The sequence below is a fragment of the Atractosteus spatula genome, chromosome 1, assembly GCF_055471065.1.
Source record: "Atractosteus spatula isolate fAtrSpa1 chromosome 1, fAtrSpa1.hap1, whole genome shotgun sequence".
NCBI classification, from domain to species: domain Eukaryota; kingdom Metazoa; phylum Chordata; class Actinopteri; order Semionotiformes; family Lepisosteidae; genus Atractosteus; species Atractosteus spatula.
Genome location: NC_142706.1, coordinates 11,659,339 through 11,676,333, shown reverse-complemented (window position 1 = coordinate 11,676,333; position 16,995 = coordinate 11,659,339). Strand labels below are relative to the sequence as shown.

The window sequence follows — 16,995 nt, the reverse complement described above, 5'->3', positions numbered from 1 at the left end:
CCTTAGTTTTTCCCAGGAGGTCTCCCATCCAGGTACTGGCCAGGCTCACACCCGCTTAGCTTCAGTGGGTTGCTAGTTGTGAGTTGCAGGGTGATATGGCTGCTGGTGAAAAAATCAACGTGTTGCTCTGTGAAATTGTCCCCCAGTATTAGGATTAAGAAATTCTGTAGATTTTTTTGTAAATTAAACCTATTATGTAATTATTTGATCATTTTGTTGTCTCCTTCACGGTAATGAATTTCCCTATTTTGCTTATTGGGTCTCAAAATACGTATAGGGTGATTAATGTTACTTGCAGTGGTTAGTTTTCTGGAGGGGTAACTGGAAGGTTGTGGGTTCGAATCCTAGGGGAGTCACAGCTGTTGTACCCTTGAGGTGCTTCACCTGAATAGCTCCAGTCTGACGACCAGCTGTCTAAAGTCTGACACTTTGGATAAATGTGTCCACCAAATAATTAAATGAGAGTGCTTGTGAGGATCTGGAGCTGTGCAAAGTTACACTGAGCACGTAGCTAAAACCAAAATCATCCTATCTTGTACTGTGTAAAAACCACAGATTAGAATTCTTAACAAGTTTATAATGTTTTTTCCTCAAATTAACTTGGTAAAATTGTTAATAATAAAAAGCTTTGATAAGTCAAATGGAGTTTGTATAGAACAAGGTGATTTCAAACAATGCTGTCAGCACTGAACTTGATCTGCGAGGCCAATTTAATAAATTTACAAAAAGGCTATTTAGCACTTTGTTTCGAGAGCTGAGGGGTCTGATTTCCCATTATTTACCTCAGTTCAGGGAAGTGCCCAGAGTTCAGCAGAAATGACAACCGGAGGTCACTTTGTCTTGCAATTAAGTCCGGGTTCGGGAAGCCCCACCTCAGACTGTTTACACTTGTATACGAAGTAACCATATCTTTCAGATCTTCTCCCGAGCTCAGCTTACACAAGTCTCTTCTGCTCCAAGAGCAATCAGCCAGCAGAGGGTGGAGTACCGTCATGGTGGGGGGGGGGGGTGTGTTGGAGGCTGTGGTGAGGTCAGCAGATGGGCAGTTGCCGTGAAGCTGTCATGGGACCCCTTGTTGCCGGGCTGGGTGTCTGCTAGACCTGGCGTCACCAGCACACGGTCCGTGTCGACCTTCCTGTTCACACCCGTGCTCGGCTCACTCAGGCGGCCGGCACTCAGGCCTCCACGGTGCAGACACGGAACAAGGCGAGGGCTTAGTGGCCTAGCTTACCTGGTCCTCATCACTCATTTCCTGTGACTGCTGGAACAGTCTTACCAACGGGATTAATCTCAATACAGAAGTCAAAGTCTTTCTGCTCCTCCTCCTCACGTAGGTCATGACTTGCACAGAACTGGCCCTATTCCAGAAGTGGTCTGTTCGAATTGCTCAATTTAGCCATCATCACAATCGGTTTGTGATTAGGAAATTCTGTTTAAATATGTTTCGTTTCTCATTCATAAAAGAATACAGGAGCCCCCCCGTTTTGAAGAAAGTATTTTGTCGCCACAGGAGTAAATTGTGAGACGCCCAGACATGGCCAGTTTCTCTTGGGCCGCTAGTTTTATTTGTGTATATATAATCTGTTACTAGCACAAATTAGTGGTTTTAATGTTGGCATTTTTTATTCAAATGCTCAATAAATTCAAGTTTATTATATTTTAAACATGGGAGAAATACCTGCCAAGTGAACATTTTTTCTTTTGAAAACATTTGATCCTTTTCCCCTTTCTTCTAAAGAGTACAGGAGGCTTCCCAACGCTGGCTTCTAGGAATCGTGCAGAGGAGGAAGGTTAATGTTGTATGAAACTGGAGAACAAATAAAACAACTGTTGATGCAGTAATACCCCAGATATTTACAGGGAGGAAGTCAAAAGGAGAATTAGCGAACGATTCTGTTACACTGATGCGAGATACTTGTGAGATGCTGTACTTGTATCTTTACGGACTGTTACGAAGAAGTGGGGCCTCATTCGGAATAATCGGGGGTCTGTGGGCTGTCGGCGAGTGGCTGGTTATCGGCTGCTCTGTGCTCAGAGGAGCTGGGATCAGATCTCTCCTTGCCTTGTCTCCCACAGGGGTCCCCCGCCATCACCGTGGGGAAATCTGGAAGTTTCTGGCGGAGCAATACCAGCTGGCCCACCTGGTACCCAACCAGTTCCCACCCAAGGGCACCCCCTACAAGGAGCTCCTGAAGCAGCTCACCTCCCAGCAGCACGCCATACTCATCGATCTGGGTAGGGCAGAGCCGGCCAGCCCTGAACACCATTCCCCTGAAATGTTTTGTCTTCTCTTCTGGCTTTTTTTTCCCCCCCGGGTTTGAAGTCAAGTTCAGGTTCGGTGCCAGAATGATCACAGGGTTTTGGTCATAAAGCTCCTCTAGAAATGTGTGGACATGCAGAGTGAAGAAGTCATACAGTCAGCTTGGGGCAGGTGGATCTATGTAGCCATTCTCTGCATCTCGTGTAGGAGGTGCATTTTTTCCTCCCTTCCAGTCCCATGCATGCAGTCCCATCTGTATGCCCTGTGATTTTCAGTTCTTCTCAGACGCACTGGTCAGAGCGGGGCTCAGGAGTGATGGCCTGGGGAGGTGCGCGACCCGTGTTCAGGAGAGAGCTCGGGGGGCCTGGGTTCACTAGCACTGGGGGTGATCTGGGCTGGCTCAGTGAGGGCTTGGGACGGGCCTGGCCTTGGCAGGCTTGTGGTGCTCTGCGTGTATGCCGTGAGAAAATGTAAAACAAGTTAAAAAAAAAATTGTTGTGTCAGAAGATGTGCTTTTTCTAGGGGAACTCAGCCGGTGTTTTTTGTCTGCCAGTTTTTGCCAGAACCACAACTATAAACTTACTAAAACATATTCATATCCCTATTGCTGTAATCAATACTCAGAACATTACTTTGTGTCATAAGTAGTTGGTCTCCTCATCCCCGTCTTGATGATTTCAGAATGAATATGTCCAAGCCTGCATTCCTGCACGTTTGCAAACACTGCTCTACCTCTGAAGTTGATGCCAGTGAAACATTTCTGATACCTTGGTGCTTGCCATCTCAGCCAGGAACTTTAATAACATTTTTAAAACGGGTAGACACTGACTTAAGCAGATGGGCTGTCTTCTCAGTTCTCTTCAAACTCGTATCTCCATAATAAACATGAAAGCACGCTGCTGGTGCAGTCAGATCCCTAGAGCTTGGTACTTTAATTACAACCACCTCCCTTTATTTTAGGAGCTCTTTGGTGGAAACAAAGGGTGTGTCACTGAAGGTGTGTATGGGTTTTGCTTGGAGGGTAAATGTTGTATTGTTTTGTGTTCTATATTGACCACCCAGATTTTGCTAAAATTAGTTGCCAGACTCTTTGCTGTCGCTCTGCCCAGGCCATTTATCAGATATCCGCAATGATTCTTGTCATGCACAGTAAAATAAACACCAGGGAACACTTTTGTCTAGTTTCAAACCCCTCTCCTTATCTCTAGATAAGACTGCAGAGAGACAGTCGGTCTGGCCTGTGAGAGCTTTTTATCAGCAGTGCTTGGTTTGGTGCACCCTTTACAAAAGACTAGAGCTCTCACTTATGCATTATAAATTCTCTTGAGAGTGTTCAGTCCAGTTCCACATAACTTTTTGCTGTGCAGTAGGGTGCCTGGTGTACAAGAACAGCTGGAATTTACCCAAATGGTGGCTGCACTTCATCGGATTATAAATGGAGTATTCTTATTCTTATTCTTCCTACTGCTACTAGTCCTTTTTAACTGCTATTCATCTGCTATGAATATTATGTCTATGACTGTAGTGCTACATACAGAAACTTGATAACTTGGTGTTGAAATCTACCTTTTTAATTATTCTTCTGCCTGTTATTCCTCAGTCATGAGATTTTATCATTGTTTGCGAAAGCTCTATGTGTACTCCCTGCAGTCTTCAATATGAAGTGCTTGTTTATACATCCGAATCTTTTGGCTCTTTTTCTCATCCGACTGCTGTTACAGAGAGGAACTTCCTGACAGGTGGGAGGTGTAAGGGTTGATCTAGAGGCCACGCATGCAGTGGGGGGGAATGTGTGAAAGATGTCTTGAGTGTTGCTGTCTACCTGCAACCTTCTGAGAAGAGGTCTTTTCTCTTCCTGCAGCTGTTGTAGCATCTCTCCGAGCGTCGCTGCTCGGTTCTGTGACGTCAGAAAGAATTTCAAGAATGCTTTTGGGAAAAAAATGATTACTTTCTGTGAATTTACATGCTTTTGATATTTTTCGCATGTGGTTCTTGAAAAAAGAATGAAATGCGCCTCCAAAGAAAATAACGTCTTTGGTTGATATTTGTCCTTGGTTGTGCCTGCTTGTACTCCACAAAAGTTTGTGTCTGAAGAAATACAGCATATATGAACAAGACGGAGCTTAACTTTCCAGTTTTTCCTTCTGAAAGGAAAATTATGTGTTATTTTATGTTTCTATTATGTGTATCAAACATTATGCTGATTAAGATAGATATTTGCTAGACAAAACCACAAAAACAGGTTACATTCCTGACCAAAAATGTTATCATGCTGTCTTCAAATTTCATCACCTTCTGACTGAGAGCAGTAGCCTGTGGAACAGGAGCGAGATACAGCAGAACTAAAGTATCAGGACTTCTCCCGAGCTCCATCTCCCACATGTCTCAGCCACTAACAGTGCTTGCTCAGAGCAGGTTGAGGTCTATAACCCAGGCATGGCAAGTTCAAGCCTGGGTCATGTCAATAGATGAACAGTGGCTTATTCAGCAGCTTAGCCAGCGTCTCACAAGAGGCTGAATGGTGCTGAGGATTAGTAGGCCAGCGCGGTCTCAGCTTTTGTTGAGAAGTAATGTGTAACTGCAGTGAATTACATATGAAAAGTGACTTTTCCTCAAGACTGTGTAAATAAACACAAATGCTGACCAAGCCTTAGGGTAAAGAGAGGCTGTGGTGAGATTAGTCTGTGTTCCTGAGTGCTCCCTCCGTTTCTGCAGGCCGTACCTTCCCAACACACCCTTACTTCTCTGCCCAGCTGGGGGCTGGACAGCTGTCCCTTTACAACCTGCTGAAGGCGTACTCCCTGCTGGACCCGGAGGTGGGGTACTGCCAGGGGCTGAGCTTCGTGGCTGGGGTCCTGCTGCTCCACATGAGCGAAGACGATGCCTTCGAAATGCTGAAGTTCCTCATGTACGACATGGGCTTGAGGAAGCAGTACAGGCCTGACATGATCATCCTGCAGGTACAGGGCACAGCATTTGGCCTCCACTTACAGTATATCTGCTGTCAGGAAACGCTTCTTCTTAGTTTTTTTTTTTTGCACTGTGGCAGGACGCTAGTTCCTGGAGTGCCGTTTGTATCCTACCTAAAAAAAATACAAGTCGAAAATGTTATAATTGTTATTTTCTCCGGAGATTTCATAAACCTGAGTACTTGGCAGTACACTTAAATTGAGCTTCGCTCTTTTCCCTTATAATTTCTTTAACTCCAGTTTAGTAACATGTTACCATTGTGCACATGTTATTGTTTTGTTTCAGGCACAGGAGTTAATTTGTATAACTGTTTTTGTGGTTTGACTGCTTGGAGCTGGCTCATCAGATTTTAGCCACTGTAATACCTATTTCCATGCTACACATTTGAAATAGGTTTTAAGTGAAGAAAGAGCGTTCTAAAGGTTTTTTTTTTCAAACAAGATTTTAAAGCTTGATTTTTGTGTCCCATTGCAATTAGCTGGTGCAGTTTTCTTTAGTTTTAACACAAGATTACTTTTCCACAGTTTCCAGGTTGGTGTTTAGTATTCCTCCGAATGTTTTGCCTTGCTTTTCCAATCAGTTTCCCTGTGCCTTTTCTTTTCTGCACTCTCTGCTGTGTTAGTCCTTGTGGAACCGTGCTCTATACAGCTCGGGTTTCTTTCTCCACAGATCCAGATGTACCAGCTGTCACGCCTCCTTCACGACTACCACCGAGACCTGTACAACCACCTGGAGGAGTACGAGATCGGCCCTAGCCTGTACGCTGCCCCCTGGTTCCTCACGATGTTCGCCTCCCAGTTCCCTCTGGGCTTCGTGGCCAGGGTCTTTGGTAAGAAAGGCTTTTACGGCCTCCTTGTAAAAGGTCACAAGCCGTTTTTTTTTTTCAAGCTTTTTAGCTCCAGATCGTCTTCCCAGTTTTGTGCAGCTCATTGTAAACGTGCCCAGCACGCAACTCAAGGAAATGTTAGTGAGTAGGAAGCGCTCGATAATTCGCTGGTGATCATTCAAGCTGCTTCATTGGCCTCTCATTCATATCCGGCAGAATGGTTTCTTTGCTTTTGAATGTGTTGTTTTTTTATCTTCTTGAAAATGGCTTGGTTCTCTTTGACATGCCCTAACAGCCAGTTTTAAGACATCCAAACCTGCTTATGAAAGGGAACAGTTGGTTGGAATGGACTATAGCCATCGGAAGAGGAGCAGCTGCAGAGAATGGTGCACAACAGACATTACCAATGGATTACAGACAGCGATATTTGTCAGATTCCAAACCTGCAGATAATTATAAAAGAGCTGTTAAACAAGAGTGGTCTGACAGAATGGCAAGACAAAGTATAAATCAGTTGTAGTAGATTTACAGTGCATGACAGATTATGGGCAGCCACCACAATAAATATGGTGTGGATTACAAGCAAGCAAGCCACAGAGCACAGTTTTTAACAGAAGATGTCTGTCATTCGATCCTCTGTGGTTGTTAGAGTCAGACAGAAGCTTTGATAGCCTCTGCATACACAACTGTTTACAGAAATGCTCACGCTAAAGTCAAAGTCTCTTGATAGTGGTTTGGGGCTTCACTAAAGCTGTGAACATCATCAGGTGGGTGTGCGCATAGAGTAAATAAAGCTGGGATGACTGTTGTGGTCGCAGAAGAAATCGATCTTTAAAAGGTACTGTTTAGGATTTTGATGTGCACATGTTGGTAACCTCCCATTCACACTGTTTTTGTTGGCTTTTTTTTCTTAGTATTGCTAAAACTCGAAAGGACTAAAGGATGAAAAAACATTGTCGCGCGTCTTCGCCCAAACACAGATTTGTGATGGAAACGCTTTCTGCTCGGTCTTGTCCTGCGTTTTGTCCAGCAGGCACACTCAGTGTTAATCCTGCTGGCCAGTGCCAGCCCATTGGCATCTCTCCAATTCGTGGGAGACGAAAATCACACTTTGGAGCTGTTTCTAATTAGACAATAGACCTTTGTTGACTGCATTCCTCTTGAACAAGGAAGGATGTGTTTTTAGTCTTCAGTAAGAGGCATGGCAACTCCAGATAGCTTGTACAATTCAGAGCTTTTAAAAAGTAGGTCACAGGGTTAAAAGTTCAGCCTCTGGCAGTGCAGAAGACACTATAAAGAATGAATTTAGCTGAATACTGATCAGTCATAGATTGGACTTCAAGGACAGCTCGCTCAAAAGGAAGACGGGCTACAATTTTTGATTATAAGGAAGTTTTATGCTGTCAGAATTTTACTTGCTTTTAAATTTGGAAAAACAATTTTTTTCAGCGTTCAACCGCATGACAATCTCCCCCCCACGGCTGCCACACCCCAGATTGTTGAGCAATGTGCTCTTTTCACTCTGCAAGCCCTACTGTGCTTACAGTAGTGCTAGAAAAAAAAAATATGAGTAAGGTCACAAAGGAGAGCAGGTAATTTGGCCTAATAATAATAATAATTCCTCACACTTATGTACTGTAGTTCTTTTCTTGACTCCACTCAAAGCGCCTTAAATTTTTGGGGACTCCCCTCCACCACCAATGTGAAGCCCCACAGGGATGATGTGATACCTCACCACACACACCAGCTATCAGTGGGGAGGAGAGCAGAGTGATGAAGCCATTTCATAGATGGGGATTATTAGGAGGCCATGACTGGTAAAGACCAGGGTGAAATTTGGCCAGGACACCAGCGTAATACCACTACTCTTTTTGAGAAATGCCCTGGTATCTTTAATGACCATGGAAAGTCGGGACCTCAGTTTTATGTCTGACCCGAAGGACGACGACATTTTTGCAGTGTACTGTACTGGGCTATTAGAACCTGCACAGACCTCAGGGTGAGCGCTCCCTTCTGGTTCCACTAGCACCTCTTCCAGCAACAACCTTAGTTTTTCCCCAGGAGGTCTCCCATCCAGGTACTGACCAGGCTCACACCTGCTGAGCTCCAGTGGACTGCCAGTGCTAAGTTGCAGGGTGATCTCTAATTGATCCAAGTTGATCTCTGATTGATTCAAGTTAAGAACATTTTTGAAAGAAACCTGGGTATGGCTGGGAAGCTCGTTCTATTCTCTCTGGTTAAAGAACTGAACCCTGTTTTTTTTTAATGCACTTCCACCTGCTTTCCACTGAGCACCAATCGGAGAACACCGACGATGCCGAGATCTCACAGTTGCTAAAGAAGATGTCCCAGCTGGGTCAAATCCATCCATCTTCAGCAGCACTTGTTTATTAATTCATTCTATAAAACTTTACAAAGCTTTAAAGTGCCTAGTTAAATCCAAATGAGGCTGTGTTTCTTGTCACCAGGGTCGGTTGTTGAGAGGGAGTGCTTTAGGCTCACTCTCGAGCTTCTCTCTATTCATTGTGCTGTTTTAATGATTGCTCTATGGTCCACTTTGTTTAGATGGAATGTGGCACACTGTCCATGTACCTAAATACATTTGCTCTGTTGTTCTATAGGTCTCCTTTGTCGGTTTTTACAAATGTTTGTTTAGGTCACATTGCCCTCTAATAATGTTCCCTCATCCTTCTCCGTGCATTTAATTTTCTCTGTACACGAATAACTCGTTAGCCTTTTCCTTCTACTTCTGTTGTCGCTCCATATTCAGTTCAATGTGCCTCATCTCCTTGTGTTCAGTCTTTGGTGCTTTGAATTCCTCTTTCTCACTCTGTGCTAATACCGCAGGAATGTTGTTTTCATTGTCGCTGTCTTCTTAAAAGCTCATTAGGCGCAGCACAACAGAAAGCTGGATTGTTAGCACGTGGCAGCCTGTTTGTGTGAAGCTGGGCACTGCGGCAGGGCGGTGACCACAGCTCCGTCTTGTTCTCTGCAGATATGCTCTTCCTCCAGGGGGCGGAGGTCATCTTCAAGGTGGCGCTCAGCCTGCTGGGCAGCCACAAGCCCCTCATCCTTCAGCACGACAACCTGGAGGCCATTGTGGATTTCATCAAAACCACTCTGCCCAATCTGGGCCTGGTTCAGATGGAAAAGACCATTAACCAGGTAGGTGGTGCGTGCTGTTGTTGTATTAAGTAAAGTCATTAATTGGTCTGTTAAGTCAAGATATAAAGATAACACTCATAAACAAAGGCGTGTTCGATTCTGAGAAAGAGATGTGGTTTGGGGAAGCCTTTCAATGGATTGTTTTTTGCCCCAGGTGATGTTCTGCCTCATTGCTATGCCATTTCTAAACAGGCACATCTGCAGTTGTTCAGTATATATTTTTGCTACCTTAAGATCTCCGCGCAAACTTAAATGCCAAGCGTTTGTGCAAAGGTGCACAACATGTTTTGGCAAAATTAAGCATAGCAATAAAATATGGAAAGACAAATTTATTAACAGTATTTCCTTAAGTCTTAACTTAAGAGTTTACTAGATAAACAGGTATTTCTCTTAAAAGGAACATTTACATTATTTCTCCCATTTTAAAGGCAGGTGACATTGATGATTTGTTTAGTAGCTTTTGGCACTGGCCGAGTTAAACAGACAATTTATAATCTACAGTGTTTCACCTGTGCTGCTCAGTCACAGTCAGTCACAACTATATGAAATGTGGACTAAATACAAACAATAGCAAAGAGTCATTCTTATGAGAGGCTAACATTTCTTCCCAACATCGTTTAGAAGTATTAACGGGTATATAGATACCCATCGGTATTCTAGATACTGTATGAAACTTAAGTTCAAATCAGCACAGGTATATTCCCCTCAGATGAGGGAATGAAGGAAGAGTCAGGGCAGGTCTCATTGAATGGCAGTGATGTTATTATTTGTTTTCGGCCACCCAACGTTGTGAGACTGAACTCTTACACCAGCTCGGTGCAACAAACAGGCTCATGTGGCGTCGATCGATTTTACTACCCAGGTCTGCGTCCTAAAAAAGAGACATGCTCCTGACATGTTGAGACACTGCGACCTCATGCACAACTCTCCTGCTTGTCTGAGGCCTGGAACTGCACACACAAATTTCTGTCAACACACACTGCTGAAACACTTCTCCTGTGCACCCTGGGCAGAATCCTTTATTGTGTCAGATACCGCTTCAGATTAGATCTTGTACTAGATGTCCTAGCCAAACTGACGTAATGTTTTAATCTCCCGTTTCAGGAGAAAATTCCTTCTTTTGTTCTTCTTTTGTTTTTTCTCCTTTTGTTCTTTTGCTGTTAAAATAGTCAGGTAAAATGTTATGTCATGTTTTACACACACACACACAAAAACATTTGAAGTGTTTTATAAATACAGCCTGCTGCTTTACAGTTCAACCAGTAAAGCCCTTACATTACAGAGTTATAATTTAGAAACGGAGCTGGGGGAGTGAAGACAAATACGGCAGAACAGTTTCCCAGAACAGCTGTGCAGATACTGCTGAAAAGACGGGATGAAACAAGGAGTCCTCCAATACATACTGTAATCTGCCCACTCCTGTTCCCCAGGCATCTTTCTCCACATATTGATAGAATAAAGCTGTGGGAATACCCCAGAAACATCTGGAATTTCATTTAATTGGAGAAGCTTGAGCTTGTCGCTTGAAAAGCTTCGAATTTTCAAACCAAAGCAAAAGCTGTTTTTGGTGGGGGTTTTTTTCATAAAAGAAATGTCTTAGACTACAGCAGTTGTGAATGTGATTGTTTTGTTCATGATGTAGAATACTAGAGGAAAGAGGAGCTGCCCTTGAAAATCAGTGAATTTTGAAAATGAATGCAGTTCAATTCCTGCTCCAATACTGTGCTTTCCAAGATGTGGCCTGTGTGGAGGAAGGTGCTCTAAATGTGGTGTGGACTTAGAGAAAGCATGCAGGAACTAGCCCTTTCCAAACACACTGTTCCACACTTCCTGAGTAGGGTGTGTCTCCGGCAGGAGTCTGTAGAGTCAAGAATCAGATTTTTGCAACAGCTTAAGAAGTGCAATCTGGAACTTTTTCGTCTAAACACATTATAATCAGAAGTAAGGTAAGATTGTCCTAAGCCATGCTTTCAGAGGATTAATCCTTAAATGGAAAATATAGTGCTTCTGCAGATCTGACTCAGGAGTCTTAAGAAAGACTGTCTGATGGAACGATTTTTACTTGTGCTTTTAGATTGCATGCCTGCATCCAGGAAACACTCCACATATTGAAGATGTGGCCTAAAGTTAATCATGGGGTCATTTCATCATACAGTATGTGTTGTATGTGCTTTATTTTTTAACTATGCTTCCTGGTATAATTATTGGGAAAAGGGATTCAACAGCAGGCTCATGTACAAACTGTAACAACAAAGCAGAAAAGCAATATATTTAATACTATTTTTATTTCAAATAGAATGGGTATTTCTAGAAGCTCCTTCCAAATAAAAACTAGTTTGGCTCTTCCACCCAAGGGACATTGTGTTTGGAGAGGTACACAGTAAATCCAACAGGTGTTCTCAAGTAGTCACCCATGGTGTGTGCTGCGTTGTCATCAGGTGTTTGAGATGGACATCTCCAAGCAGCTCCAGGCTTACGAGGTGGAGTACCACGTCCTGCAGGATGAGCTGATGGACTCACCGCTACCCCTGAGCGACAACCAGAAGATGGAGAAGCTGGAGAAGACCAACAGCAGCCTGCGGCAGCAAAACCTGGACCTTTTGGAGGAGCTACAGGTTAGAAGAGCCTCTGCAAGTAGCAGAAGCCAAATGGAGGTGTCTGCATAATCGTCAGTGTGCTGCAGCTGTGGCTGGTGCTCTGGAGATGTGCTGCCAAGTGGAGCAAGTCTGGAGAGGGATACAGCCATCCAGTCAGCTTAGTGTAAGCTGAGCTGAATGAGGTCTGTGTGCATCTGTTCGAGAGTGGAGTCACAGAGCTGGCAGATCGCTGCTATAGGGCCAGAGAAAGGGGGCTGGTTTGTCCTGTAAACCAGGGCTCTGAAAGTCACTTCCTGGAGAGCTTTGGTGTCTTTTCGGGTTTTGTTCCACCCATGTTGTCTGTTACATTATTGGCCTAATTATTTAGCTGCCTACTTACAGTATAATTCATCTAACAAGGCTCTGAGGTGAGTTATAGGTATAAAAGTGAATGTCTTATGTAATCAGCAGTAAAAGGCCTTTAAAAATCCTGTGTATGTCTAATTGAAAAACATATTTAGGTTAATTGTTTAATTGACAACTGAGTTTGGAACAACACCCAGAATTTACACGGCTGCCCAGGAAGTGAGTCTGAGACCCCTGATGTAAGCCTTTTTCAAGCACAGGGAGACAAGGGGAAACAGAATGTGCTAAAGGTTTTGATTTGTGCAAATATTAGACAAAGACCAGCTGCTTTCCCATTTCGAACACCCCTCATTCACACTTTCATTTCATGTCATTCGGAATTTTCACACACAGTACGTAGTGTCCCGTTCTTCCCCAGCTGCACTTCCCCACCCTCATCCACCGGAGAACCCGAAACAGCTTGGAGAGCTTTTCATCCTAGGTGTTTTTTGGTATCGGGCATTGGTAATGAAAGTGAGACTATTTGAGCCGTTTCGGGTTCTGCAGGCTTGAGGGAATGGAAATGCTAAAACCCTAGCATCAGCCTTGTAGAACAAACTAAGCCTTACGACACCTGAAAAGAGACTAGCTTCTGCTCGGTTGATTCTATCCTTGGAGTTTTTTGAAAAATAACCATCCAAACCTCCAATGTGCCTGTTCTATTTATCGTACTTAATCAAATTTGTGTACAGATTTGAACCAGAACTGTAGCCTTGGCGAGCCAGTTGTACTTTGTTTCCTGCAAGGAGCTTTTGAAGTCAAACAGAGCAAACCGATGTTTGCTGTTTAGTTCAAATGTATTCTACTGTTCGATTACAAAGTTTTCCCGTGAAGAATGTTTTTAACACTGTAATGAAGTAACAAAAAATACACAGATGTCGTACCTCATAGAAGCTCATGGTAAAAGCAGCCATCTGAAATATCAGTGTTTCCTGCAGTTTGTGGCTTATTAGCATGTCAAAATCCTACCAATACTATATGTTATAAAATGTGCTGAAGGCCATGGTACAGAAACAGATACAGGTGTTGTCTGAGATAAGCTGGAGATACTGTATTCATTAGGTATTGGAGGTTTTACCCAATTCAGATGTCTCCAGTTGAATTATATGCAATAAAACAGCGAACTGAAAACATCCTGAGGCCTAGTATCGAATGTATGCATTATGTGTCCTTCATTATTACCAGCTGCAAGGGTGGAGTTGGTTCTGAAAGTGACACTTTAATTCATGTAGTACAAATTTGATTTTTACTCAGTGCTAGATGAATCTGTCCCAGATAAACCGACAGTGCACAGAAACACAGACTAAGCATGCTTTTTATTAGTAACACGCGTGATTCTAGATCTAGACAGCTCTGTTAGATATGGCAGCAGTGTCACCATACAGTGGGCATCCTCTGAAGAGTCGCTTCATTTTCATTAAAGATCACCGAGGCCAGACGAAGGTCACCACCCTGTTTACTTGGTCTGGGTCCTAGGCTTGTCTTTTCTCCTGTGTTTTTGTTTGAAGTTCTTGACTTTTAAGGTGAAGAGATTCACCCAGAGAGGCTGATCCGTGTTTGATTTCTTTCCCTCAAGATGGCCCACGCAAAGATCCACAGCCTGGAGGCCCGAGTGGAGAACCTGGTGGCCAGCGAGGCCAAACTCAAGCAGACGGTGCGCACTTTGGAGCTGGAGAGAGCCGCCCTGCTGGACACAGTGGCGGAGATGAGAGTGTACATCAGCACGCTGAATACCGCCGAGGACAGCACCGGTCAGCCGGGGTCCGAGAAACTGGAGACTGACCTGTCCTGAAGTGTTTGGGCAGAGTGTTTGTGTGTCCTTGTTTTTGCCGAGAGGGAGGGAGGGAGGCGGGTTTTTTTCCCCAGGTTTCCATGGCGACGCCACGACAGGAAGTTGTGCACTTTCCATTTCTGTTGTCGCCCGCTGGGGACACAGCTTCTCGGCTTCATGGCCCTCCGAATAAAAATTACTTTCAGCTGCGAGAGCCAGCCCCCTCCCTAACCACCGCTGACAGCGTCCCAACCGAATCGAACACTGCTGTAGACTGTCACCTCAAGCAAAGCTCCGGCGAACCTTAAAACGCACCTCGAGAAATGCCTTTGAATATAACCGTTTGTTACACTAAGCACACCGATAGCACGCGGAAGAAAGCCAGTTACTTCTTGAGGAGGGGAGGCGGAGCCGTGCAGTCGAGGGAGATGGCTGTTTCTGTCCTGCAGGGGAGCTGGCAGCATCGCACCCTCTCTAGTTTAAGTGATCTGGCACTCGCACCTATTTTTTTATATGCGTTTTGTATTCTTTGTGAGTGAAATCACAGTAAAGATCTGTTCTGTTTGTGGTCAGTCTTAAGGGTTTTTTTTTTGTGGGTGGGGAGGGGGGATTTATTTTATGCTTCTTGGTTTTTGACCTTCGAGGTGGCTCACAAGGCAGAAACTATTAAAACGTTACAGCATTGTACTGGAGAGAGAGAGGGGGGTAGTAGTGCATCAGTGCTTTGCAGTGTGGAAAGAAAAAATGCTGCTAAAATGTTTGTATATTACAAGCTTTGGCTTTCTCCTGTTATACAAGAAGACAAAATGATAAAAAGTACCATTTAGATTGCATTCTGAAATCAGCCAAATCTTCATTTTTAGTGTGCAGACAGGGAGTTCAAAATGTGTACAATACAGAAGAGCCCCGTATTTTAATAATCACCCTCTTGGAAATGGAAAGTTGATGATGCTGGTTTCAAAAGACCGTGTAGTCATGCAACATTAATACTTTCACTTTGAGCATCTTAATTCAGCATAATATTGAAAGTGTATTGCTGCTCTGGAATCAGTCCAGAGGAGAGCACCCATTTCAGGCTTAAAGGGCATGTCCTACACAGACAGGATGGAGGAATTGAACCTTTTTAGTCTTGAACAGAGAAGATTACGAGGGGACCTGATACAAGTATTCAGGTTTGAAGGTGTTTTTTTTATCTGTACATCCTTCTGCTACTCTTTTCAGTCTTGTGTTTGTATGCCAGAGATTCAAGTCCTCTTTGTTTAATTAACTTCAGAGCTGTCCAGTTCTAGCCCTGTGGAGGGACTACTGGCTTAGCTTGACTCATTTAAAGGCTTTAAACAGACTTTAAAGGGTCAAGACACAACCTCCAGGACCAGGCCTGAACAACCGTGATCCACACCATCATATGAAGATTTTCTTCATCATTTAAAGATAATGAAATAATCCCATAAATTTAGAATAAGCTCATGATTTCAGGGTGGTTCATCTTAATGACTCTTGGATAAAACATTTGTCCCCACGTTTTTTTGCGTTAGAGAATTTGTTTTCCAGAGCGCAGGTACAGAAGCCTGTGATATCCGGGAGACAGGTTCTGTTTACCTGGGGCTTGCTTTTGATTACTTTTTTCCTATTAAAATTGTTGTATTAAGACACTGAGTGTTTTTGCTCAATGACAAAAGAGGGCGTTTGGATTTTTTAGACTTTATATATATATATTGCAATATATATCTGCATAGATCCGTTTTGCATATCATGCATGGGATGTCAAGCTCAGTCCCTGGAGGGGACCAGCTGTGTAACTGTAATACTGTACTTCTAACCAGGTTATATACAGGTAACTGTACCTTTAATAAAGTCAAAGTCTGTCTATAATCAGCTGTAAAAGCCCCAAGGCAAAATTCTCAATATGTTTAGTATAGGAAATAATTAGATTAATTGTTTTATCGACTGTCAAGTTTGTAACAAAAACCAGAAGAGACAAAGCTCTCCAGGAACTGAGTCTCAGAACCCTGGTACAGATTGCTACGAATAGTAAAATAACACAAAAATATTTGCCTTCGTCATCTTACTATCACCACTGTGAGATTTTAGAAGCTGAATTTGGGCCAAAGCATTTCAGACCTCCAAGTCAAAAGGCAGTCCCTACTAGAAATGACAATGGCGTCAGTAAAATTACAAATGAGCTGGTGGCATAACATGTCTTTTTTTTCCTCTTCTGCATGATGAAGCACGTCCATTCCCTGTTAAAGTGGGGAAAAAAGTTGTGAAGGTTAGTCAGTTAGTAAGGTGAATTTGTGAACAATCCACAAAATGTGCTTCACAGGCACAGAAGAGTTTTGTAGTGTCCTTGCAAATCCTTTCCCCCCCGTCTCAGACATTTCTAGATGCCTTAAGAATACCGTGATGTTGGATGTCCCTGAGATGCACCACATTACCAGCACTGAAGATCTAAACTGGGACATCCCTCTGTTGGCCAAGCATGGAATAAGATGGTATAAGATCCAAACAAGATGGCAGGTAGAATAACAGTTCAATACCTAGCTCCTCAGTGGACTGTTCAGTTTGAACTGTACTGGAGTGCACAGCGTCATTTTGCAAAACGATGTCCTGTACCACTCAAAGAGTTGTCATCTACCTTGGGGCAGAAAACGTGTGATGAAGGTCGCTCTCCAAGGCTACTGTATTTCTGGATGTCGAAATGCTGAAAAGCAAACTGGACTTCTCCACCTCTAAAGCTCATTTCGTGGATCATTAGAAAATTCCAGTTCCTTGACTTACTCCTTTCCATGAGTCTTTGGTACTTCCCTACATGCTACGTACTCTACATTCTTCACTGGTAATGCTGAACTGTTCCTAGCAGTGCTCTGAGACATACTGTAGGAGTGCCTTCGCTTTCTTCTGCGGTACTGTTGGCCCAGTCTCTTCAGCAGTAGCATTTAAAAATAACTAATTAATCACAAAACAATTTCTCCGACAAGTTCAGACAAAAAAAAACTGGTCGTTCTTGTTCAAACTTGATTTT

At 43.4% G+C, this 16,995-nt stretch overlaps 1 protein-coding gene across 6 annotated transcripts in view; it reads left to right on the top strand.

Moving 5' to 3' along the window:
- tbc1d1 (TBC1 (tre-2/USP6, BUB2, cdc16) domain family, member 1) overlaps positions 1-14,539 on the top strand; it is a 92,501-nt gene extending 77,962 nt beyond the window's left edge. For all 6 annotated transcript variants that reach the window (XM_088909116.1, XM_088909139.1, XM_088909092.1 and 3 more), the window contains 6 exons: positions 2,077-2,235; positions 4,976-5,220; positions 5,900-6,059; positions 9,052-9,221; positions 11,660-11,836; positions 13,779-14,539. In XM_088909116.1, coding sequence (XP_088765242.1) covers positions 2,077-2,235; positions 4,976-5,220; positions 5,900-6,059; positions 9,052-9,221; positions 11,660-11,836; positions 13,779-13,994 — 1,127 coding nt within the window. In that variant the 3' untranslated portion in view covers positions 13,995-14,539. The remainder of the gene's footprint in view (positions 1-2,076; positions 2,236-4,975; positions 5,221-5,899; positions 6,060-9,051; positions 9,222-11,659; positions 11,837-13,778) is intronic.
- Positions 14,540-16,995: the final 2,456 nt, after the last annotated feature.